The sequence below is a fragment of the Plasmodium brasilianum genome, chromosome 14 (genome assembly GCF_023973825.1).
Source record: "Plasmodium brasilianum strain Bolivian I chromosome 14, whole genome shotgun sequence".
NCBI classification, from domain to species: Eukaryota; Apicomplexa; class Aconoidasida; order Haemosporida; family Plasmodiidae; genus Plasmodium; species Plasmodium brasilianum.
Window position 1 is genome coordinate 725,515 of NC_090127.1, and position 20,187 is coordinate 745,701.

The 20,187-nt window shown below is 27.4% G+C and overlaps 4 protein-coding genes across 4 annotated transcripts; 1 reads left to right on the top strand and 3 right to left on the bottom strand.

Moving 5' to 3' along the window:
* Positions 1 to 5,431: 5,431 nt before the first annotated feature.
* Positions 5,432 to 6,856, bottom strand: MKS88_005381 (MACRO domain-containing protein; the record flags this gene model as incomplete). The annotated part of the gene is made up of 1 exon (XM_067218639.1): positions 5,432 to 6,856. One exon carries the CDS (start codon positions 6,854 to 6,856, stop codon positions 5,432 to 5,434), a length of 1,425 nt encoding a protein of 474 aa, XP_067070595.1.
* Positions 6,857 to 8,078: 1,222 nt separating this feature from the next.
* On the bottom strand, positions 8,079 to 10,026 carry MKS88_005382 (transmembrane emp24 domain-containing protein; the record flags this gene model as incomplete). Its single annotated transcript, XM_067218640.1, has 4 exons — positions 8,079 to 8,293; positions 8,417 to 8,597; positions 9,622 to 9,732; positions 9,931 to 10,026. 4 exons carry the CDS (start codon positions 10,024 to 10,026, stop codon positions 8,079 to 8,081), a joined length of 603 nt encoding a protein of 200 aa, XP_067070596.1.
* A 2,088-nt stretch (positions 10,027 to 12,114) lies between these two features.
* MKS88_005383 (lipoate-protein ligase 1) lies at positions 12,115 to 13,449 on the top strand (the record flags this gene model as incomplete). Its single annotated transcript, XM_067218641.1, has 1 exon — positions 12,115 to 13,449. One exon carries the CDS (start codon positions 12,115 to 12,117, stop codon positions 13,447 to 13,449), a length of 1,335 nt encoding a protein of 444 aa, XP_067070597.1.
* Positions 13,450 to 13,469: 20 nt separating this feature from the next.
* MKS88_005384 (uncharacterized protein) lies at positions 13,470 to 19,412 on the bottom strand (the record flags this gene model as incomplete). The annotated part of the gene is made up of 8 exons (XM_067218642.1): positions 13,470 to 13,776; positions 15,031 to 15,581; positions 15,636 to 16,442; positions 16,592 to 16,648; positions 16,859 to 16,920; positions 17,133 to 17,263; positions 18,677 to 18,891; positions 19,098 to 19,412. The coding sequence occupies 8 exons, from the start codon at positions 19,410 to 19,412 to the stop codon at positions 13,470 to 13,472; spliced, it is 2,445 nt and encodes an 814-aa protein (XP_067070598.1).
* Between the last annotated feature and the right edge of the window lie 775 nt (positions 19,413 to 20,187).

Here is a 20,187-nt window from a genome sequence, read left to right on the forward strand (position 1 = left end):
GGAAATTTTTTTTCCTGACCAAGTCAGAACATACCATTTATAAAACGATCTTTTTTGATAGAAAAATATGGAACTATTTTACGAAAATTTCGAATTTTTGTTTGTATCATCAAACTTTTACAAGTAAAAAATTGAAAAAAAAAAAGGAGAAAATCGAATATGCGGGGGAGGTTCAGATGAATATACAAAAAAGGAGAACAAATAAATTGAATAGGCGAAAAAAGAAAAGTTGTAATAAATTCGCCAGAAAGTTATCACGTAACAAGACAATAAAAGAGAAGGTGAAAAAATGTACTCCTTATGACGCAGTAAGTATCAGGGGGGAAATTTCACAATGGAACGATCTGCATAATAGAAAGGTTGACGAAAAAAAATGCATTGGACGATACTCTGCACTAATGGGCTTATGCCATGTAGCAGACCACCCACGAGACAGAGCAAACAGAGTGAAAGAAGCGAACGGAATAAAAGAACCAACAAACTTTGTTAAGCCAAAAAAATTATACAAGTGCATAGATGATTTATACAAGATAAAAGAGCTTAATAAGAAAAAGGTTAAACCTTATTTAAACAAGTTTTACTACAAAATGAGAAAGAAATATTTCTCAATAAGGAAAAAATATATTGCAAAAAAGGCGAAATTGATGCCTAGCTCGATAATACACTTCACTACTTATATTAATTTTTTGAACGACAAGGAGCAACTTTTGAGGTACGTAAGTAAAAGGTTTTTTAAACAAAAGAAAGTGAACTATGTTAGAATGTTTTACAAATTGGCTAAAAAGGTAAGAAAGAAAATTTGTAATATTAGTGGTAATGGAAGCGATATTAGAAGCGGCATTGGAAGAAATAGTGCTATCAGCAATGGCAGTAGGAGTGGCAATGGCAATAGGAGTGGCAATGGTTGTAGTAGTAGCAATGGTTGTAGTAGTAGCAATGGTTGTAGTAGTAGCAATGGTTGTAGTAGTAGCAGTTGCCTGCACGGTAATAATAAGCTGAAGCGTAAAAGACGCAGCTGCAGTGATGGGGCTAGCGGACTGAGAACAAATAAAAGGAAAAATTCACTTCTCGTTGTTGATGCTAACACGCTGTTTAATTTAAAAAAAAATAATGGCAAAATGGTATCCGAGATAAAGTGCATTAACGAATCAAGTGATACCTACAAACATAATGATAAAATCAAGAAAAAAATATACATTCATAAGTTAAAAAATATGATAGAGAAACGAAATTTTTACATTAAATTTAATTCAATTAATAACTTTTTTTCAAAAAAATTAAGAATAAATTGGGTGCCAAAAAAGAAGAAAGGACTAAGACCTCTTATCAATCTTTCCACTTTAAACATTCCTGAATGTGTAAAAAATCGAATTAGAGAAATTTTGAAAAATAGGAAAAGTAGTGAATTTTATTTTCATAACATTCTGAATAATTTAGAAAGAGAAAAGGAAAAAAATGTAAAAAATAGAAAAAAATATAATCGAAAAAATTATAATCCTTTATCTATAAATAATATTTGTAATTTTTCCTTAAAATGTTTAGGTAATGTAAGACATAATAATAATAATTCATTATTTAAAAATACCTTAACAAAAACGAATGAAATAGAAGTAAAGTTAAAATTGTGGCTACATTATATAAAGAATTATTTTTATCATAAGAAGAAAAATAAAAAGTTTATAAAAAACAAATTAAAAAATAAAAAAAAGGTATATGCATACATATGTGTCGGAGATTTTTCGAATTGTTATGAACATATCAATCATAATTATTTATTTAAAATTTTAAAAGATTTTTTACAAGATATTTCTAATTTTGAATTTATATATTTATTTAAAAGATCCTTTCGTTTATATAATTCTCATTTAAATAATTCCCTACTAACTTATTATCCTGTTAATGTAAAAAGTTTTGGTCTACATTATATTAGAAACTTAAGAGAATTAATCATCAAATCGAATACACATTACTTCCATAATTTTTTACTCAAACAATTATTTAAAAGTACTTCGGCATCTGACTTTTATATTTTTGCTGATTCGTATAAAAGTGTCCTAGTAGAAAAGAGGGATATATTCATGACTATTATAACCATCATTAGGTATTATTACCTTAATATATATTTTAGCATAAAAGAAATAAAACTCAAAAGAAACAATATATTTTATTTTCAAATATTTAAAGAGGATAAAAACAAAGACAACCACCTAAATATCTCTAACTTAATAGAAATGCAAAAGATTAGGAAATTCTACGTACAGATAAGCCCAAAGGAGGTAAAGCAGCAAATAGGGCAGATACATGTACCAAACGGTGTAGAGAGGACAAAACAAGCTGGTGAATTGACAAAAATTGATAGAGAACTATGCGAAGAGCTCAACATATATACTGCTTCTTCTACATCCTTTGTACCCACGGCTATGGGGGGAAGGAAAACCAATGCGAATGAAATGAATTCATTCTGCTTAACCAAAACGGAAGATACGTATGTATGTAGGATTTGTAAAGGTATAGACAACAGAAAAGATAGTGATAGAATAAACGATGCAGACAGTCATAGTGATAGTAAGGCTAACACCACTTTGTTAGAAAAGTATAAAAGGGAGAACAATGACAACTGTGTGCCATTTTGTAGTAATAAAGATTTTTATACCTTAGATAAAACAGAAGAGACTAATAAAACATATTCACATAAAAATTTAACCTTTTTAGATAAAAAAATTATCAGCAATATATGTGGGTTGCCACAGGGATTTAGTTTGTCTAATATTTTGTGTTCCCTATATTATGCATATTTAGATAAAAATGATGAATTTCAAAATATACTACATTCAGATAAACAGAAATATAATAGATCTTATTTATGTAGGAGAATGGAAATGTGTGGTTATGAAAATTTGAATTCTCTTCTAATTAGATTTATAGACGATTTTTTATTTATTACACTTAATAAAAATCATATGAAGAATTTTAAAAACTTGTTACTGAAAAAAAAAATTTGGGGAAGGAATATCAATTCTTCAAAAACGAAGATTTTCAAATTTCCATTAATTTATAAAAATGAATTACTAACGTATGACATGGGTACAGAACAGGAGAAAAATAAAAGAGCTATAAAAATAGAAAAGAAAAAAAAAAAAAAAAGAGAAAAAAAAGCAGAAGAAAAAATAGAAAAAATAAAAGAAACAAATTTCACTTGGGTTTCATCACAACCATATAAAACGTTCATCATGTGTAAAACTGGGTCTCCATTAAGTAGTGAAGGGAATAGTATGGTAAGTTTTTCTACCGGCACTACTATATGCAGCCGCGCTGGGAAGGGCGATATACATAGCTCTAATAATTTTACTTTAGAATGCGAGAAGGGTGAAGGTCTGATACATGGGGAAAAAACGAGCAAGACTGATAGCACGTGTAACATGAGTAATACTAACATGGAGAAAGGAAAAAAAAAAAAAAAAAAAAAAAAAAAAAAGAGCGGAAAAAGCCTCTCAGTACCCGAAATTAAGGAAGCCATCAAACTGCTGTATAAGAAAAGGAAAAGACTGACCGGAATTTGCCATGAAAAGAAAAGGATTAAATTTAAAAAGTATATCAAAAGATTGAAAAAGTTAAGAAGAAAAGAGGGCAAAAGAGCCAAAAGGAGTAACAGGAGCGGTAACCTAAATAACTCCACAGAGGATATTGCTACTATCACCCCTGTTCCATCCGTAGAGTGGCTTAACAACTCGTACACATTTGATTTCGTAAATAACTGTATTCATAGTACATCCTACCTGTGGAAAAATAAAAAGGATGCAACAATCAGAAATCACGTGCACTTGAATAATGTAATTATAGAAAAAGGTAACAAGATAAATTTCATGAAATTATTAGTAGAAAATAGAATAATACGAAATGTCATATCAAAACAAAAAAGAAATAAATCGTTATATAAAAATAAGCAGAATATTTATTTCTGTTATAAAAATTGTTTTATTTTATTAAAAACGTCTATATTAAAATTTATTTGTTCCATTAAGACTTTGAAAAAATTGTTTAATGCTTTTTATAATGCCAACTATAATATCAAATTTATACTACACCTTATTACGTATATGAAAAAATCTCTTGTGAAAAATAAAAAGTTAAAATTTGTTAAATTATTTTTAATTGAAACTGCCATAGAATCATTGCTATATGCTAAAGTCTTTGTTCCAAATAATTATGCTTACTACCCTTGCCTCAAACTGCTCAAAAAAATTAAAAGAAGACTAATACGTACATACAAAAGAAGAAACAAAAATAAGGAGCTCTTATCTCACTTTTATAATTTATTTTATCTTATCAAACAAGAGTTGTTTAATTCGTGGCCATACATGTTTAAAATTCGGAAGTCCAACGGGAAAAAAAAAAAAAAAAAAAAAAAAAAGGAAGAAAAGTGGCGAAAACAGGAAAAACAAACAAAACGTGAATAAGAAGAAAAAGGATGAAGAAGCGAAAGGGGAAGGAGAAGAGGAAAAGTAAAAGAGGAAAAGTAAAAGAGGAAAAGTAAAAGAAAAAAAGTAAAAGAAAAAAAGTAAAAGAAAAAAAGTAAAAGAAAAAAAGTAAAAGAAAAAAAGTAAAAGAAAAAAAGTAAAAGAGGAAAAGTAAAAGAGGAAAAGAAAAAATGGAAAAGAAGAAATGGAAAAGAAGAAATGGAAAAATATGAAGAATAATAAGAAAAACATATTTGTTATTCATCCGAGCGACGCTAGCAGGTCCACACATGCACACACACTACACATATACAATTGTCCTTAAAAAAGTTCAATGTATTAAAAAAAAAAAAAAAAAAGGGATAGAACAAGGAAAAGAAATTTATCACAAGTATGCGTATGTGCCCATTCACCCAGACACAGGCACATACACATATATATATATATGTTCACGCACGAGAAACAAATTTTTTTTTTTTTTTTGGACATACTCCCAGAATGAAAAAAAATTTTACAAAAACATTTTAAAATGTTATATTTTTTAGTTGAAAAATATTCTTTCGTTGACCGTATTTAAATGATCCATCATATTTACAAAATTTATATCCTTTTATATTTGTTTTGTAAGAAGTGCATATTTCGTCTTTTTAACCGTCACTTGTTTTAGGCGTTCCGGATTTTGCGCCATTGGAAACAAGCTTTTGGCATTTACCATTCAGCATTTCGCATTTTGAATGTTATATTTTGTATTTTTTTTTTTTTTTTCTTTATTACCAAATGAGGTATATAAATATATTTGACATAATATGGACTGCTCAACTGACACTCATTTGTCACTTGTTTAATTCTCATGTGGTAAAATAAAAAGAACCTCAAGTGGTTTCACCAGTTGGCGATATCTCCATCACTATGCTGCCATTAATATTCTGTTAATATGCTGCTAATGTGCTTCTAATATGCCGCTTCCATCCCGCCTACAAGCGCGGTTTCGTTTCCAGTGAAATGTTAGAAATACTTTTGAGGGCCTGCAATTTTCCGTTTCGTCCAACCCTAATATTCACCAGTCCCTTTTTGTTAATATTGTAAAGAGTATGTGAAATACCTTTGTAGTAGTAAGGCTTAGATTTATACTGATAGGAGCTGGGTTGACCTGAATTTTTGTAAAGAAGAAATGGATTTGGTTCAATTACTCTTGAGGCTCTCCATTTGAATGGTCTAATATTACTATAATAATTTTGTAGTTTTCTTCTAATTATACCATGATATTTTTTAAAAGAAATTTTACTTTGTTTTCGGCAAAAATAAACAACATTAGAAGGTATTTCTAAAAGGCGTCTATTAACAGTATTCCAGTATTTCGGAGCAGGCACCACTTTTTTATTAGGCAGATAATTTCTTGATACGTCTTCAAGAGCCTCACTAAATAATTTACAAGTACTTAAATCTTTATCTACAAATGATATTGAATTTAAGTTATATATTGGAATGGTATTATATAACTGTAACAAACATTCTGCACATTCCTCAATCAAAATAATACTAGAATTAGTAGGGGTATAACCATAAATACCTGACGATATGTCAGGTAAAATAATTGAAGAAATACATAATTCATTTAATTGTTTTAAAACATTTGAAAATGCATATCTTAATTTATTGGATGATACGTAAGTATTTCCTTGCCAATAATATGGCATTATTAAAAATGCTAACAATTTTACTTTATCACTAACATTATATGGTTTTGTTAATATAACATCACCTATTTGTAATTTTTTAGAATTTTCTACTAACTCTTTAAATCCTTTTTCTGAATTTATTACAGTCATTCCATTTATATATTCTTCTTTATGTTCATTTAATGTGTCAATTCTCTTCTTAATTAAACTCTTTATAGATACAAAAATTTCCTTTACTAATTCTCTCCCTCCTTTTTGCAATACATATGCTCCAAATCCGCTTAAGGGTATAAAATTCGAAACCATCGGTACAATCATGCAATCTGCCTCTTCTTCTAATATATCATTATGTATTATTTTTACGCAGCCAAATTCGTCTAAAGTCATACTCTTCATTTCGTGCTCGTACTTGTTTTCTGCTACCTGCATATCTAACAAATTTTCATCATCTGCATTATCGGTGTGATGGGAGTGATAGTCATAGTTTAAACCGTTATCCTTTACTCCTCTTAAAAAAAACAAATCGTTTATTTCGCTTTTCTTATTTGGGAATATTTCTTTCATTACACTTCTATTCTTACCTTCTAGAGCATCCAATGATCTAACATAATCCTTGTGATACTTCAAAGCTCTGTCATTTATCGTTTTCAATTTTTTGGTCAAGTAGGAGCTACCGAACCTTCTTTTTTCGATAGATAGAATTTTCATCCATTCACCCATTTTCAATATTGCTTCGGAATCTTCTCCTCTATTTCGTAACTGGTACCTTCTGCTTTTTATTTATTTTTCAACTTGAAACTATTCAAGTGTGAAATTTGTACGTTTGTACATTTATACGTTTGTACATTTGTACGTTTGTACATTTGTACGTTTGTACATTTGTACGTTTGTACATTTGTACGTATGTACATTTGTACGTTTGTACATTTGTACGTTTGTACATTTGTACGTTTGTACATTTGTACGTTTGTACATTTGTACGTTTGTACATTTGTACGTTTGTACATTTGTATGTTTGTACCTTTCTACCTTTGTACGTTTTATTTTTTTTTTTTTCCTTTTCTTTTTATCTCTTGCAAATTTTTATCCTTTAAAAAATTGTCAAGCACACATCTGCTATAACATTACTATTATTTTGCAAAAAAAGAAAAGGTGTGTGCTCTTTAGCTTGCAGTTGTATTACTCTTCCCTTATTCCTTTTTTCTACAATTTAAAATAGTCATTGCATTATATTCAATACATTACAATGAATACATAATAATTTATGTATTTATTTTATATTTTTTTTATATCATTTTATTTTTATCCTTTTTTTTTTTATCTCTATTTATTCATTAATTTCGACTTGTTTGATCATTTATTCTTTAAAATGTACTTGTTAAGTCTTTTAAAGAAATAATAAATACAAAATTGATAATGCTATGTGTTTAAAAAATTATTAATGAAAAAAATTATTTTTTATATACATATATATATATAAAAGTAAAATACAAAATAAAAAGGAGAAAAAAAGGATACAATATTATATATATAGCATATATATGCTTAAGGAAAATAAAAATGACAAATAATAAAAAGATAAAAGTGGAAATTTTAGCTTATTGAAATAGTATAACATTTAAATAAAAAGTTTTATTCGTGATAGTTGAATTAAGCATGATTTTGTTACGATAGAGCAATATTGCCGTTACATTCGTTTACATATAAGCAAATGTATTCACAGACGAATACATATATATATAAATAAATAAATAAATATATATATATATATATATATATATATATATAAGTATGTGCACAGAAATATGTAGTCATGTATATATTTATGTATGTGCACGCGCGCACATGTAGAACTGCTTAACGCATGGAAGGATTAAAAACGGATTGTATTATATTCTTAGAACAGTTATTTCCTTGCCTGTTCTTAAATAACTACAATAGTTCATTTATCCAACATTTTTCTATATCCATTTAATTCAAATACTCTAATTACATCTCTAATAACATCATTGTTATCCATTCCTTTTATACCATATTTTGAAAAAACAAGAGATAAATCATTCGATAAATTACATAGTCCACTTTCCACATCAGAATAATTGTACTCAGGGTTAATATCAGGGTTATTTTTTAGTAAATTTCTTAATAAAGCTTCATCTACAAATAAAGATATAAAAAAAAAAAAAAAAAAAAAAAAAAAAGTTTAAAAAAAAAAATACTGAGTGGTTGTGCATACATATCCATATAAGCATTTTTACGTAGAATGCAGAAATAAATTACCTTCCTTCTTAAAATAAACTGCTTCTTCGGACGTTCTATTAGTATCGAGGAATTTTACACCTCCAAATTTTTTCTTACACATAAACTTTATATTAATGGTAACATTGTCATTTACTTTACTTTTGATAAAGATTTTTCTAGCAATTGTAGGTACCATTTCTGCACACGTATGATTTTTAATCTTTTCAAATTGGTAAATTTAAAAAAAAAAAAAAAAGAAAGAAATTGGAAATACGGAGTAATAAACAAGGAACAATTTATATCTTTTTCGACAAAAATAACGATGCAATAATTATGAATTCATATTTATACACAGCATTTGAAATAATAAAATACTAAAATACTCAAGTTTCGTAAACAGTTAAGATTTTGTATAAAAAAAAAAAAAATTACATTATTTGACTATATATCACTTAAAAAAAATTGATACATGTGCATATAAGCACATATATATATACATACATACTCACATGTTTATGCGTAAATTTTAGTACATTATTTGTTCTCATTAAGTTTATTATTTGTGTAAAAGCGTTATTAAAAATATGTTGTTTAAAAATTCGTTTCAACGATAATTTAATTTTTTTTTATTCATTATTTTATTTTTTTATTAGTTCATTTTTATTTTTTTATTATTTCATTTTTATTTTTTTATTATTTCATTTTTATTTTTTTATTATTTCATTTTTATTTTTTTATTATTTCATTTTTATTTTTTTATTATTTCATTTTTATTTTTTTATTAATTTATATTTTTCGTTTGTTCCTTATTTTTACAGAGGCCTTGAAAAATATATTTATCGTTTTGTTATATTTGAGGATGTGCTTTTAAAAAACAAGAAAAAAATTAAAGTTTTTCCAAAAAAAAAAAAAGTAAATAATAAAAAATAAAAGAAAATATAATATAATAATGGCACAAAAACAAATTGTTTTTCTTAAATGCAGTACTATTTGACATGAAATACATACATGTGTAGTTCGTAAAAGCGCGTAAAGTTTTTACATATGTAAGTTATATATATACATATATACACACATTTATCTATATGTGTATATAGCAAATTTACGTATACACAGGCATTGGTATCTTCTAGGTTAACTAGTCATACATTTGCATGAACGTTAAAGCATTAGACTATTGTTTTTATTTCAAAAAAGGATTTTATAAAATATATATGAATTAATGTTAATAAAATTAACAAGACTATTTGAATTTCTGACCATAGGATTAGTTTGGAATTCATTTTTTCGTTAAATTGTTTATACAAATCTGCATTCTCCATCATTCGCTCTTGTTCGTCAAAAACCTCCAAAAACTGAAAGGTAAATTAAAGTTAAAACGTTTCCGTGAAAGTGTGAATACTCGTAAGTAAAAGCATTTGTATTTATTATATATATACGTATATGAGAATACACATGTGCACACATACTGATAAGTGATGTAAAAGAGGGTTAAACTGAACTTCAAGTTAGGAAAACAAATAATTTCAGTTTTTCTTTACTTGTTCATATACTTCGGACGCTTTATTAGATATTTGTTGCACATCATCAACTGTACCATAATCCGAGTCACCAACATGATGACCTTCTTTTATTCGCAGAGTAAACATTATTGTCAGTTCAGAATTTTTTTTATTTTCATAACAAAAAGAATAAATCCCTGCATTTAAAGCCTTTTTTTTTTTTTTTTTTTATTAATTGTTAAGGAAAAAAAAAAAATTATAAATGAATATATATATATATATATATATATATATATATATGTATACATACAAGCAAACATATATATACATAACAACATGCACACACGTACATATACATACAGTATAAAACACAATCTCTTTACTCTCTTTTATCTCAATATAAATGTGCGCGCAAAATATTCCTAAATTGATTAATTTTTAAAAAATATATGCATGGCCATTTTTTTACCTCAAGTTCGAATTTCTCTTGTTCCTTTTCTGACGTAAAAACATTTTCTTTTTTATTATAATGTCTTTTGACAATGGATATTGTGCAAGCCGCGTTCGTTTCAATTATTTCATAGGATCTAATAGGAAAGAAATGTACACATAACTGTATGTATGTGTGTATGTGTGTGTGTATGTGTATATGTGTGTGTGTATGTGTATATGTTTGTATGTATGTGTATATGTGTGTATGTATGTGTATATGTGTGTATGTATGTATGTACGTACGTGTCCACTAACATTTAAGCTTATATATATGTTTATATATAGACACAAACACAACTGACGATACGCAAATGTAACAAGAAAAAGTAATATTCTTTATCTCCTTTTGTACCCAACAATAATGTTATTAACATCAACTTTAAAGTGAAAACAATCCTTTTCAAAAGGTGCTACGAGAAAATGAGTACATTGAGTTATTTGTAACAGTACCACCAAAAAAAAAAACCCAAACAACGAATTATTTAATAAAATCATCTTTTACTTTATTCTGCTTATCGTTACATACACGCATATATGTGCTTCTTTCGTTACCTTCAATAAATGTTACACTTATGCACTGGAAAATTTTAAATTACAACGGCTGATATACATGAACATATGTATAATATATATACATATACATATACTTGTATATATATTTACACTACAGTATTACATAAAAATTTAGTTATTAACATATGAACATATATATATACATACATATATATATATATATATTATATTTACAAAATTACGCTCATACAGTGAACTATCTCGAATGTAATTTGTATTTATTTATTTGCACTTATTTTTAATTTCTCATTTTTAAAATACGGAAGCTTTCTCTATTAAAAAAAAAAAGGAGAAATCTTATGTGAAAGAATATTAACTAGAATGTTACAAAATACCCTTAAAAAAAAAAAAAAAAAATTATATTAATTATCTTAAAGCGAGTAAATATATATATGCATACCTCATTACGATTACAAAAGAAGTATTTTTTTATAATGATGTTACGGTGTTTGTACTTGTGTGTGTTCTTTTATTAATTGCAGAGTAGTACGCAAGTTATTGTAAAAACTCGAACATTAAAAAAAAAAAAAAGAAAAAGAAAAAGAAAAAATGCAAGAAAAATATATGTACATCATTATGTATATATGTATATATACCTCAGTGCAAAAGTAAAAAAATATTCACTCGAAAAAAAAATATGCGCGTTCGAAACAACGCTTACAAATTTTACGTATATATTTACACATTTTGCCCCTCCCTAAATAATACATTTTAAGGCTCGTTATATCGTATGGTATAATAAAATATATTCTGATTTGTTCATATTTTAATTGAACATTTTTTCAAGTTGTATATTATTACCCTCATTTTATTTAAAAGGGGCAAATTATTAATTTGAGCCTTGTTAACATAAGTTTCTGAAAGTATGAAGTTGAAAGAATAGTGCTATTTTTCAATTCGTAAAAAAAAAAAAAAAGAAGAGCAAAGAAAAGAAAATAAGACTTTTACTGCATACGAAGATAACAATTTGGTGTTCATTCGCTTATATGTATATATAGATACATATACATACTATCCTACATACTATCTTACATACTAGCTTGCATACAAATTTGCATACATACGTACATACTCAAACCCTTGAATACGTTCGTACCTCCACTTGACGCTTTTCCTTTTTTAAAAACTTCACCCCTACCAAGTGGCTATTCGAAGCTGCACCACGACGCAATGAAAGGAATTTTCTCATCACTAAGAAGATGGTACTCATCTGGAAAAAAAAAAAAAAGAGCCAACCCCGTAATTTTAATTTCGAACAATCGTAATATTCATTTTAACTTATCGTTAGAAATATTTCTATTAAATAATTATAATGATCTGTTAAAATATTTAAATGTAAATACAATTGAGAAATTTAATGAACCTGTTTTATTTTTATGGAGAAACAACAAATCCATAATTATAGGAAAAAATCAAAATATATGGAGTGAATGTGATTTAAAAAATATAAAAAAAGACGATGTGTTAGTAGCTCGACGATTTACAGGTGGTGGTGCAGTGTACCATGATTTAGGTAATGTATGTTTTACATTTTTAAATAATAATGTAAATACATCAAATAATTTCTCCATAATAGTAAATACGTTAAAAAATCATTTTAATATTAATGCTAAGATACAAGGAAGAAATGACATAACAGTAAATAACCTCAAATGTTCAGGATCAGCTTTTAAAAAAGTAAGAGGTGTTTTTTTACACCATGGGACGATATTAGTAAATTTAGAAAAAAATGTTTTAAGTAAATATTTAACACCAGATAAAATGAAATATTTAAAGCACGGAGTAAATAGTGTTAGTGCTCGAACAGTCAACTTGAAAGAAATTAATGAGAATATCACATGCGAAAATTTGAGTATAGCGTTAATCAAGGAATTCAACGCTTTTTATGGAAATTACTGCAATGAAAAAAATAGTAATCAGAATGGACAAAACTATGATTATTATTGGGAGAAGGGTGAAAAGACGGATAAGGATATGCAGGAGAAATCTCACCTTATTAGCAATAAAGCAAAGGATTCAATAACAGTAGAAATAAAAGAAAACAACGTGGATGAAAACATGCGAAATGATAGTAGTATTCAAGTTAGTAAAGACAATATATATAATTTAATTAACAGTTCATTCATAACCCCAAACAATTTTAACATTCATTATATAGACACAAATGATAATATCACAAAAAATCCGGAGTTTCTTAAATATTATAATTTGTTAAAAGATTGGGACTGGTGTTATGGGAAAACACCAAAATTTCAAAATAAACTTTGTAAACAATTTAATTTTGGAAAAGTGGAAATATGTTTTAATGTATACAACGGGGTTATAAAAGATGGCAACATTTTTTCAGACTCATTAGATGTCAATTTAATTGATCAACTTAAATCTATTTTTAATAAGGATATTAAGTATTCAAAAGAAAATATTAACATCTTTTTGCAAAATTTACAAGTAGAAAATAAAGACTCACTGGCGGAAATTACCCCGTGGATTTTACAAGAACTGTGAATAGGACCTGAGAAATGGGACTAGACCCAATTTCGTAATTGCAGAAAGTGGTTTTTAATTTTTTTTATTTTATTCTTATTGTTACGTTCATTATTATTCCCATTGTTGTTATTATTACTACTATTATTACTACTATTATTATTACTATTTTTATTATTACTATTACTATTACTATTATCATTACTGTTGCTATTATCATTACTGTTGCTATTATCATTACTGTTGCTATTATCATTACTGTTGCTATTATCATTACTGTTGCTATTATCATTACTGTTGCTATTATCATTACTGTTGATATTATCATTACTATTATCATTATTATTACTATTATCATTATTATTATTATATTTTATTATTTTTATTGTATTATTTTTTTATTATTTTATTCTTCTCTTTTATGGAGAATTAATTTGCTGCGCTTACATTTGTCCATTTTCCCCTCATTTAAATTCTAAACACAGTTCCTACATTTTATGTGCCTCTATTTTTAAGTGTATTCCCCTCACACACATACACACGAACATATGTACTACGTACATATAATTAATTCCCTTTTTTTTTTTCTTAATTATTATGCACCATTCGGATTCTCGACTCCACTCATTTAATCCACATGTGTGGGGAAAAAATATACCAAATGTGATAAATAAATAATTATATATATATATGCATTTATTTGTACATGTACATTATGTGTGTGGGTACGTGTACAGAGCCGTTTAAATATGTCAATTTTCCAATATTCAACTTTTTATTTTAATCTTTAATTTGTTCTCATGTTTGTAAGCAAAAAATTAACGAAAAAAAAAAAAAAAAAAAAAATACAGTACAATGCGGTACAATACAATATAATGCAGTACAATACAATATAATGCAGTATAATACAATATAATGCAGTATAATACAATATAATGCAGTACAATACAATATAATGCAGTATAATGCGGTACAATACAATATAATGCAGTACAATACAATATAATGCAGTATAATACAATATAATGCAGTATAATACAATATAATGCGGTACAATACAATATAATGCAGTATAATACAATATAATGCGGTACAATACAATATAATGCAGTACAATACAATATAATGCAGTATAATACAATATAATGCGGTACAATACAATGCAGTACAATACAATATAATATGCAAGCATTTATGAGTCTATGCATTTATGCACTTATAAATTTATGAGTGACCAAATTGTGAAAAAACAAAAAAAAATATCAATCGACGAGCTATAATTTTTATTTTTTTCATTTTAAAAAACAAAGAATTAGCAACATACACATAACTAAATTTTAAAATACACATTTGTTATATGATGTTGATTTAATAAAAAAAAAATATTAATAAAATAAAATAAAAAATTCTAACACGTCAATAATCATTATATAATAAATCCATTTTTGGAAAATTTTTTGAAAACATGCCATTTCAGGTAAGCGATATCTCTTAAGTCATATTTTCTTCACTATTTAGAATTACATATATATGTAACACGTACGTATGCGCAAACATTCTATCACATGTATGTTTTGCTCAAACGCATTGGCAATCAATTACTTTTTGTTAAAGCGGAGTTTACGCAATTTTTCCTTTTCTCCTACCTTTCCTTCGCACTGCTCCTTTTTTTTTTTTTTGCTTTCCATTTGTTCCTCTTCCGTATCAGTTAAATCGTCTTTTACATCTTCCACCCCGTTCGTAACTAAGTCTGCCTCTGCATCTTCTCCCTTGTCTTTCTCTTTTTGAGTCAAATTAACTTTTGCCGCTTTATTAATTTTTCTTTTTGTATTTTTTTTTGAGTTTTCTTTTTCTTTATGCTTTGGTTCTTCATCTACGTTGGGTATGGGATTAATACTATCAGCACTTTTACAAGTACTTTCATCCTGCACAATATTATTTTTTTTTTTATCATAAAATATTAATGTACAATCATTAATGATATCATTTTCCTTCATTTGTTTGCTTTCATCTTCTGCTTCTTTGTCCTCCACTACTTCCCTTTCATCTTCTACTTCTTTGTCCTCCTCCTCTACTTCTCTCCCAGCTTCTGCTTCTTTGTCCTCCTCCTCTACTTCCCTTTCATCTTCTACTTCTTTGTCCTTCTCCTCTCTCTACTCCTCCTCTACTTCCCTTCATCTTCTATGTACTTCTTTGTCCTCCTTTACTTCCCTTCCATCTTCTACTTCTTTATCCTCCTCCTTTACTTCCCTTCCATCTTCTACTTCTTTATCCTCCTCCTTTACTTCCCTTTCATCTTCTACTTCTTTGTCCTCCTCCTTTACTTCCCTTCCATCTTCTACTTCTTTGTCCTTCTCCTCTACTTCCCTTTCATCTTCTACTTCTTTGTCCTCCTCCTCTACTTCCTTTTCATCTTCTACTTCTTTGTCCTCCTCCTCTACTTCCTTTTCATCCTCTTCCGCTTGCCTCTCCCCGTGTGCCATAATCTTCCTGTTTATCATTTCCTTTAGGTTAGAAAATTGCTGCATCCAACCCTCATCGTTGAAATCTATTTCATAATTTGTCGATTTTATGGCTTCAATTTTTTTTTTAATAAAATCTTGAGTATTCTTTTGTAACAACTCTGTTTTTTCATTATATTTTAAAGGACGCCAAAATATAGTGGGGTATGTATTTGTACTAATAAAATTTTTCATTTTATCATAATGATTAATTAAAGTGAGTTTAACTAATTTCCCTTCATCATTTTTTATATTTTTTTCTAAATTTTTTATATCTTTAATATATGCTATTATTTTTTTCTCTATATCCTCTAGTTCATTCTTTTCAAACAATTTTCTTTCTTCTTCTAATTTATCTTCAACTCGTTTGTTTTGCATTTGATGCATTTGAATAGTCTTGTTACTCTTTTCCTGTTCTAGTGCATCCTTTGCCTTTTTCAAATGATCAAAAAGACCTATCTGTAATAGTCGTTTATTCCTCGTTACGGTTGTCAAATCGTCTTCTAATTTTGGCTGCAATACAGAAGTGGGAAAAAATAATGAACGTACCCAAGCTTATAACGTACGTTGACATATATACGCATGTATGACATATATATATACACTACGCACCTACACGTACACATACACATAACATATACAACACACGTATGACACATTACGACATATTCATGAAACGAATTTCCCCGCTTTTCTACCGTGAATTCTGGAAGGTTAACCTAAAAAATAAAACAAACACAAAAGAAAAGAAAGAAAAAATCATGCCAAAATGAAGAAAAATTTGGAAAAAGAAAGAAAAATAATTGGGTACACTCAATAAGCTAGGTGTACATTTCCATAAATTTTACTATTCATTTGCTACCTCATCACCTTATATATATGTACATAAACATACATACATACATACATACAATCGCTCATATCGTTACCAAGTGTTCGTCCAGAATCGCCCGCTTGTGCCTTGCTCTTTTGCAATTTTCCCATTTTTCATCTTACAAAATTAAAAAAAAAAAAAAAAAAACCATTTTCAAGATCATTCCTTGCATTACCTAATATGTTACATATTAAAGTGAACATACAAATGTACACACATATATATATATACATATGTACGTACATAAAGATATGAACATACGAACATCATTAGGAATTCATACAGAAAGGGGAAAAATGCATAATTCAAAAGAACATTCGAGCATGTACCTGAACAAAGATATGTTAATCTGTTTATATAATTTATTATTTTTGCTTTAATAGCATCTCGCTCTAAGTAGTTCTTTCTTATTGTTATCTTTAACCTATCCTCTTCCGACAAATAACTTTTCATTTTACTCCTAAAACGTGGGCACAAGTTATATACATATAAATATATATATATATGTACAAATACATAAACAAATATTAATATACATATACATATATATATATATATACATGTATGTTACTGCTTCACTTACTGAGCATATTTTTCCATACAATGATATACTTCATGCAATTTATTTTCCTTTTTTTAATTTTCCTTAAATTCGTACTTTTACAATTATCTGTACAGCAGTAACAGTACTCTATGTTTGCATTATTTTTGTTTTTCTTTTTTCACATACTAATCATTATTGCATGTTTGTTTTATCTCTTTTTGTGTAAATGCTCTGTTCATATAACTTAAATTTTTCATACTTTCTTTAAATTTGTTTATTATGTTTTGCTATTAACTTCTGTATTTTTGCTATTAACTTCTGTATGTTTGCTATTAACTTCTGTATGTTTGCTATTAACTTCTGTATGTTTGCTATTAACTTCTATATGTTTGCTATTAACTTCTATATGTTTGCTATATTTCGCTTTGTTGGTAATTTTTTTTTTTTTTTTTTTTTTTTTCCGTAAAACGTTTTACTTGCGCTTACGTGAACAGCAACCTTAAGATGTTCATCAAGTAATTTATAGGCTCAGTGCTTTTTACTTATTTTCTTTCATTTTTCTTCTTTTTTATCATTCGCATTATTATGTTCAACTTATTTTTTTTTTTTTAAAAAAAAGAAAAAAATAAAGAATACACCTATCAATCGTAAAAGGGAAATTTTAAAAAGTAGGAAAAAAAGAGAAAAAAAATAAAACTTAGCCAAACATAATGAACGATGAACCATTAACAAAAAGTGAGCTCACTGAAAAAGAAATTAAATTCCACCAAAACGTAATCTTATAAGCACCCAATGTATTTTGAATTTTTGATGAGCTATAATTTGTCAGTATTATTAAAAAGAGGAAATTTTTTTTTTTTCCTTTTTTCCGTTTCATATATATATATTGATAGATATATACTTATCCATTTTGTATAACATTAGAAGAGGGAACAATCCAATAAAGAAGTGGAAAAAAGGTCAAAAAAAATTAACATGCTTATTAACTACTTATATTGCCGTTTTTTATGTTTAAAAGGATTTATAAATGAAGTAAAAAATGAAAAATAAAAAGTAAAATAAAAAAAATAGTATGTCGGAAAATACACGTAAAAAACGCTCATACATATGCACACATACATACAAACTACATATGCATATATATATATATATATATATATATATATATATATATATATATATATACTTACAGCGCGTAGTAACGTGTTTAATCTTTTCTGAACATAGAAAAGAACTTGCAATTTTTTTTTAATTTTAAAAAGGAATGAATAAAAAAATTAGGTAAAAATTTGCAAACATTTTGAACACCTTTTAATGGGTTAAGGTTACATGTCGACACTCCCATGCTCTATTTCTGGTATATCATTTTTATCAAGGATAGTAACTAAGCTTTCTCGAGTTATTTCCTCTTCTTTTAATGTTTTTGTATTGTTTAAACATCGTCCACTGTATATTAATATTTGATCTTCTTCTTTTATTTTTAAATGCTTCTCCACTTGTTTATGAAGCAGGTCTACTGAGTCTTGATGGTTTAGCTCAATGCACTGCATATGGTAGGTATAAAGCGGCGAATAAATATTTGTACACACAGGGGGATTCATGTATGTATGGAAGCACAAATATATGTATGCATTCGTGTATGTATTCACTTACATACGCACATACGTACGCACGTGCTGACGCAGGAGTGTATGTAGCCGAACAACAAGTTCGCATCGAAGCTACTTTTTCACTTCTTTTCTGCACTTACGTGAACTCTTCCAGATTTTTGATGAAACAAGTAAATCAAGTAGGGGAGGGGAGCAGGCTCAGGTAAAATGTAAATCATTTCATCTGAATTTATTTTATAATGTTCGAAGGTTTTGTCTAGGTCTATTAATTGACTTCTAATTTGATATAGAAGACGATTATTTTCACATAACATCCCGTTTCTCTTCAACACTTCCCTAATAACATCATCCTCTTCATATTCAACTTTTTTCAAAAAATTTCCAAAGCCCTTTATATAAATTGATTTGGTTTCGTAATTGTTCTTATACTTGTACATTTCTGACAACTCCTCCATCTTTACTGTGGCTGTTTATACGTAACAAGTTTTACGCCTCAGTCTATAGGGGCGTCCGTATATATGCCCGTATGTGTGTACGTATATATGCCCGTATGTATGCCCGTATGTGTGTACGTATGTGTGTATCTATATGTGTGTATCTATATGTGTGTACCTATATTTGTGTACCTATATGTGCATACCTATATGTGTGTACCTATATGTGTGTACCTATATTTGTGTACCTATATGTGTGTACCTATATGTGCATACCTATATGTGGGTATTTCTATATGTGTACCTATATGTGAGTACATCTATATACTTGGGCATCTCCCTAAGTATGCAAATATATACTTATATATTACATTAACAGAATTCAAAAAAGGAATAATTTCTCTTTTGCTAGTTTTCTGTTCATAGGAATAATGCATAAATGAAGAAGGGCATTACTAAAACACATATGTAAGCAATTATTAAGTACTACCTATTACATCTTAAATATATACATGTAAAAAGTATTTACGGTAAGCCTTTAAAAAATTATCTATGTTTACAAAAAGGAATATAAATAGAAACATATATATGTACATAAATATAAATAGCTGTATATATATATTTATATAAAGTGTCTATTCATAATCGTTTTAAAGAAAATACATTTTCATATAAAAAGTTCTCCTAATAATTGAGATAGTTCCATTAGCTATTAGAACCTCTTGTTCAAAGTTAAAAAAAAAAAAAAGAAAAAATAAAAAGCAATATTAGGAGAAAGGGTGTTTAGCTTACTAAC